Source organism: Rhododendron vialii, chromosome 12a (assembly GCF_030253575.1).
Source record: "Rhododendron vialii isolate Sample 1 chromosome 12a, ASM3025357v1".
NCBI lineage: Eukaryota > Viridiplantae > Streptophyta > Magnoliopsida > Ericales > Ericaceae > Rhododendron > Rhododendron vialii.
In genome coordinates, this window is record NC_080568.1 from 27,112,613 (window position 1) to 27,119,124 (window position 6,512).

The window sequence follows — 6,512 nt, forward strand, 5'->3', positions numbered from 1 at the left end:
GCTTGTAAAATGTATCAAACCGCCAAATGAAATGAAGTGTTCGCGCTCCTTTAGTTGATCTTCTGACTGGCGAAGTGGCAGGTTCAAATGCGTAAACAACTTTCACCCGAAGTTCTAAGATACTAGATAAGCAGTTCAAATACGGACCACGGGTGGGGAATGATGGACGACATGGAAAATTTTCATTTTCGAAATTCGACCACCAATGTGAACATCAGCCTTGTTGGCACAACCTCTGTGAAGTTTAGGGTTGTATTTTTTTTTTTTTTTTTTGTGTGTTAAAAGCACAGAATACGAACATTACGGATACAGACACATGACATAGTAATATACGGGTAAAGGGTCACAGTACAATCTTATCAATAACCATGTTGAAATAATTCACTCCAGAAGGAAATTTTCTTTACAATCCAACCGGGAAGTTTCAGTTCTTATTCTTCTGATCAAAAGAAGAGAATGGAAAACAAAACAAATAACAAAGAGGAAAGCAAAAACAAAAGAAAAGCAAAAAGAACCGAGGAAAACCCAAGAAATAACGCTATTCAAAAAGCCGCCTGCGATGCCTACCCGGATTAGTTCTCAAACCAGCGGCCGCCTCATTAACAATCTCACCAATCAAATCCTTAAAGATTAAACGCTCCACATCCAACGCCATCCCAGAGATCTCACCGCGAAAATCAGTCCAATTCTCCGAGCCATGCATCAGATCCCCACACAAGATGCTTTTCAAACCGTCATTTCCATCTTCTAACCCACAACCTGATTTCTTCTCTTGAAAATTTTCTATCTCTGAACACAACTCCTTTAATAGCTTTTGTGCGGTCAGGGATTTCCTGGCGAGTTTATTTCTCCTCAACCATGGCTCGGCTGAACCCCCGACTGAAGGGAACTTCTCTATGAGAATCTCATTAACGGCATCAAATATGAGCTTTCGGTGAAACTTTTCTTTTTCGTGCTTCAAATGAGCAAAGTTTTTGATGTTGGATTCTTCCTTTGGTAAACTGCTTGACCTGGTTTGTTCCAAGACTAAGAATAACTCTGGGTTTATATGGTCACCGGATGGGTGAAGCTGAAATGTTGTCAGGCTAGAGTTTAGGTCCCTTAGGAGAAGACCGGAAGCTAATAATATCTCAGATACGTATCGGTGATCTGGGTTTGTGTTTTCACAGAGAGAGGCGATATAATCAGTGTTGGCTTCATTGTGGCTTGAGTTCAATTGTCTAAGCTTCTGCACCAAGTTCGCAATGTTCTGCAATTTCATGCGATCAATTCCTGACTTGAGACCAAAATTGGAGCTATTGGACATGAGATTATCTTCTGGACTCCATGGGTCTCTACTGCAGTCGTCATTATAATTCATAGTGTCGCCATCTGTTTCATGAAAAGTTGAAGTGAGACATGGGTAGAAATAACATGGTGCTTTCTGACACAGTATTAAAACGAAGATTATGACTATTTTACTCCGAATTAGGGTTCCAGTCGTAACATAATTAAATTTTTGATATCAGAATGGAGCTGCAACAAAGCCAACATTCCTTTGTGCAGTGTTTTCGAGATTTTACACAACATGTGAACGCAGACTCAACCATAACGTAAATTATTCCTTTTCCTCCGAGATACCAAAATCACAAGGGAAGTTGCGAAACTTTTTCACAACGTTAATTGTTTTCCTTGGACAGCTAGTTGACAATACGCTTGTTGTTTGGTACCCCTCATACAACACCGACGGAGATTCAGTTTCTCACACCATTGACCATACCATAGTTGTGTCAAAACAAAGTCACGATATTTGAATTTGTGTTCTGCTATCAACCAAGTTTTGGAATATGTTTTTTCTCTATCAGAAGCCTAGACATTGTATACAGACATGTCAATTTATTCAGCCATGTCGAACCAATTGTCAAGCAAAGAAAACTACTACCTTTGAAAGAGCCCGATATCTGTTTAATGGGGGACAGCGCATCATCCCCATACACTGTGTCGTCAAGAACAGAGACAGGACTAGGATTCTCAGTAGCAACTATAGGAAATTCCGCCAATGCTCCATCTTCGATCAACCTTGGAGCTAATTTCTGTAACAATAATATCACAAAATTGGTCAACCACTATAAGAGTAATCGGTATAGTCCATGATTGAACACAAAGAAGAAAGAAAGAAGATCAAAATCACCTACCTTTTGTACCAAACCATTAACTTCATGCTTGGCTTTCGTCTCTGCACATTGCTCTGAAATGGTGACTTCTGTATCCGTCCCTGAGTCTGACCCAATAATTCCATCCGGTCCCATAGAAATTACGTCCTCTTCATAACTGAGATACCTAGTTTCGCAGCTGATTTCACTCGATTGGTCATCATTTTGCTGCAAATTCACTGATCGTGGCCTACGTTTTCCTCCCGGAGAACTGGACTCCGGTTGCTGCTTGTTGGGTTGCCTTCTTGATTTGCTGGAATCAGGTGAGATAGGCGGCCTAGACCGCTTCTCCAACTCAAGCTTCTTCTGATCCAATCTTGGGCTCACGGATCCTGAGGTCTTCACCAAACTTGTGCTGTTCTCTTTCGATAAATGTTGAGACTGTGTTGAACTTTGTGCTGATTTTGAATTTCTGTTATTGGTTTTCTTGGTATCAGTTGAACTGACTCCATTTCCTCTGCCACCGGTTTGCAGAACCTGTTCTTTAGGTGTATGGCTAGTAATAATGGAACCCTTCCTGCCATGTGCATAGTCACCACCCCTGAGTTTAGAGAGACCAGATAAGCCATCCATCGCGATTACTGAAGAAGCAGGAATACCGTGTTTCTCCACAAGTTTCGCTGGTTTCATAATCACGATTGGTAATTCAATGTTCTTCAAAAAAGTAAAGCCCCTTTCTGTTGAATTAGTAACACGATGATCATGTGGCTTCTGTTGGTTTACCATTCCAGCATTTACACGCGGACTTGTTTGAGTTGCAAAGATAGAATCTTGATCTTGTCGTCCGGTATCTAAGAGCCCCTTTGCCTGCATTGATTGTAGTATCTGTTTAAGAGCTCTGAGATCCTTTCCCGATTCATTGAACTCAAGATCCTTCAACCTTTTATCAATTTGACTATAAACAGAAGTAAAGGAGTCACTAGCCCTTGTTGGAGATTTCACACTCCTAGAAGCAGGCTTCTCAGAACCCCGGCTCCTTTCTAATTGCTTCCACGGTGCTGGCTCAAGTGGGACCCTCGAACTTGAAATGGGTTTCATAACTGAGTCTGGATTCTTCCAACGTGGCGAAGCCGGTTCGTTCCAAAAGCTCTGTGGAGAATTGGACACTCGTGATGACCTCAAAAAGGGGTCAGGACTCTCAACAGGGGTTGTTTTGATCAATCCTATCTTATTATCACTATCGAAGGACTGATACGGTAGCGTTTCCAAGCCCATCAGTTTTGCAATAACACTAGGAGGTCGTTTGGAGTTGCCACCTTCCTTGACCGAATTTTTCAAAAGGAAGCTTGATTTTGAATCAGAGTTGAAACTATGCATTGAACCCTCTCTACTATCCAATGATAATCTCGGAAGCTCTTTAAGCTTTGGCGCTGATTTGAATTCGTCCCTTGATTCAAAGGAAAACCGGTTTAGGTCCCTTCCATCGTAAGAAAACCTAGGGGAATCTTTTGGAGCTGAAAATATTGACCCATCCGCCGATTCAAATGATGGTCTTGAACGGTCTCCAATTTCATTGACATACCAAGGTGATTCTCTCAGTTTAGCAAGAGCCCTTACAGACTCCTTGAGATCGGCGGGATGATTTTGCGTTCCACCGAAGGATTTGGAATGCTGCAGAAGCCTTGGGGAGTCTTTATCCTTTCTCACCACACGATCAGACAGCTCCTCTTTGTCTGTGGTTTTAACTGATATGCCCCTTGCTTCTCTGTACATGGACTCCTTGACGACATCGCGAAGATCAAGGGATCGGCGTCCCATCCTTGGAGAGGTGCTCGATTGGCTCATTGTGGGGTATCTTGAAGGAGTTTCGGGGAACATGGTTTGGTCAAAGGGTAAGGATTCCGGTTGAGCTATTCTGTAGTCGAGGGAAGAGAAGGACGATGAACGAGAGGAGGACATGATAGAGGCTCGGGATGATTCCATTGAGAGTCTTTGTTTCTCGTTTGCATTTTTGTTTGAATACTTCTCCTGCAATTGAAAGGGCTATACACTCAGAGTAGCAGGAAGAAAATAGGTTTACATATCATTTCAATAAACAGTAGCAGCACCAAATAAAGCCCGATGAAAATCTCAGGGACAAATTCAGAGCATAAAATTTTCTGGTTCACAGTTAATTAAACTTTCTGTCAAATTTCAGGTAATGGCAAGACTTAGCACAACAAATTTAAGCGATGGTTTGCATTGAATAGTTTCTATACTGGGAAGTCATACGTATTTGAGGCATAACAACGCATGCAATGCCATTAGGATTTGATCGCGGTATTATGTACATTAATCTTATAGGCAACATTGCATCATTCACTAACATCACAACAGTTAATATTTAGTCAGATCATCCTCAACAGGAACACTTCGAACTAAATAGCTATATTATATTAGTACATAGACATATAGATGTATCTATGTATATGAGTATAAGCACATGCATATGCTATTAACATATTTCAGGAGTTACTTAGAAACCAGCAGCGAGGGTTCTTACCTTTGTGGTTGGGTACTGATATATGTGATTAGATTCTGGTTGATAAGTGTCATTGTACCAGTGGGAACCACCTACATGAAAGAAGAAAAAAGTTAGATGATGATAAACAAGCTACAACTAGGAAAAAAGCAACCCAAGACGATCATTCAAAAAAGTTATGGTAATTGATGAGATCATCAAGAATTAAGTAAAAAACCACCAGCGTGCCATCAATTCCTGTGTTGGGCCAATCCATACAGGCTTTGCCCACCAGGATTAATACCCTGAGTTAGTTGGTCGACTTGGCCAATTTTGCCCAGTCACCGGTTATCAAGACAAAAAAGAAAAAAAGAACAGTATCAGAACCTCTCCTAAATTTCTCAATATGTCCAGCCTCGTACCATACCGACCATTTAAGTTGCATTGAGGTAATCAGATCGAAAACCAAACAATTGAGGAGCACGAACCACAAAAATACAACAAACAACAAAACAGATTAAGCCAATGCCCAAATAGAGGATTACCAGAAGTGTGCCTCTGGGGGATTTGTTCACTGACGCTGCGCCTACCAGGAACGACATGTTGATGATCAAACCTTTGAAAGATCCCGTTCATGCATCCTATTTCGGTTTGCAAATCTGGGTTTTCATCGGTCAACGCATATAAGAGTTTTGCAGCCATTTTTCCCCTCTCTTCAAATCCTCAGACTGAATATTGTCACTCCCTAAACCTATTTATCCTTCCTCCAAGCCATTGAACTTCAGATTCAAATCCCCGGAAAGCACGATTTAAGACTACAGAACAACTCCAATCTATGAAGAAACTAAAGTGAATTGCATGGTCAACGAACGATATGATAATCTATGGATTTGGAGACCTCACAATCACAAACCACCACAAAACCCCAATAGGCAAGGCCAGAAACTATACCATAATCATGTTGTTGATTCTTTCTTCTTTCCCCTCTACTGTTGGCAGAAAGTAAACAAGTGATGAAGCTTGTTTCCCAACAAATCAGATTATGTTGTCTTGCCCACTCCTAGCCTCACAGATCTGTCCCTAAAAAACCCAAAAAAAATTCCAGCCAATCAGAGTTTTTCTGTAAGGGGATAAAAAGACTTCCACACGATACCCACTATAAGAACTCAAAAGCTCAACAAGCTTGTCAGTTAATACAGATTACTATTCCTTAGGGCTTTCCAAAAGTTTGGCATTTCACGTGAAATCAAAGCAAACAAGAAGAACAGAAGATATCCACAAAACAAATCAATCCCTAAACCAAACAGTGCCTTATCTCCAGAACAAGAGAATGGGGCACCCAATACCCAGTTGCAATTTTCCACCAATACAGACAGTAATCAGCAAGCTTACCTTCAATTTCCTTAAAAATTACAGCGGCAGGAATACTGTTTGGGGAATCTCTACAGGTACAAGTGGAGATTTTTTTGCAGTTTTTCTTTACAGAACAACAACTAGAAAACAAAAGGACGGCCGCCCAGATGCTATTTGGATGGTTTCAGGGTAAACTACTAAAGTTTATGTGATCAATATGAGTGAGAGATTGGCAACAAAATACTGTACTAATGTACTTCTCCATTGAAATTGGACCGGGCTTGCCTGCAGTTAGAAAAAGTCCAGCTGTAAGTTGCAGTTTTAATTTCTGGGCCCACCATAGATCGGTATGAGTAATCTGGGCCCTTCATCTTACGAAAGAATATTAAGAGAACACAGATTTTATTTTGAAAAAGTAGTAGTATTTAATAAGTTATTCGTTTAGACTTTTTATTCTTGACCATAAATATGGTTAGATAACAGGTGCGACGTTCGAATAGTCCAATCTTCTAAATAGATGATCGTGT

The 6,512-nt window shown here is 40.7% G+C and overlaps 1 protein-coding gene across 3 annotated transcripts; it reads right to left on the reverse strand.

The window, feature by feature from the left end:
• Positions 1–356: 356 nt before the first annotated feature.
• Positions 357–6,223, reverse strand: LOC131310766 (protein LONGIFOLIA 1). 3 transcript variants are annotated; one of them, XM_058337960.1, is made up of 6 exons: positions 6,025–6,223; positions 5,178–5,712; positions 4,675–4,745; positions 2,175–4,160; positions 1,922–2,072; positions 357–1,371 (listed from the first exon to the last, which is right to left on the reverse strand). In XM_058337960.1, exons 2-6 carry the CDS (start codon positions 5,332–5,334, stop codon positions 539–541), a joined length of 3,198 nt encoding a protein of 1,065 aa, XP_058193943.1. In that variant the 5' UTR covers positions 5,335–5,712; positions 6,025–6,223; the 3' UTR covers positions 357–538. The 3 variants fall into 3 exon arrangements, with proteins under 3 accessions (XP_058193943.1, XP_058193944.1, XP_058193945.1); XM_058337961.1 differs by having other exon boundaries at positions 5,178–5,465; positions 5,584–6,223; XM_058337962.1 differs by having other exon boundaries at positions 4,675–4,719; positions 5,176–6,223.
• Positions 6,224–6,512: the final 289 nt, after the last annotated feature.

Excerpts from the sequence above, each read along its gene's own strand:
- LOC131310766 (XM_058337960.1), bottom strand. The coding sequence starts at position 5,334 with ATGGCTGCAAAACTCTTATATGCGTTGACCGATGAAAACCCAGATTTG. Across the intron at positions 4,746-5,177 it reads CCCCCAGAGGCACACTTCTG|GTGGTTCCCACTGGTACAAT; the intron begins GTAATCCTCTAT and ends TCTTTCATGTAG. Across the intron at positions 2,073-2,174 it reads TTAATGGTTTGGTACAAAAG|AAATTAGCTCCAAGGTTGAT; the intron begins GTAGGTGATTTT and ends TTATTGTTACAG.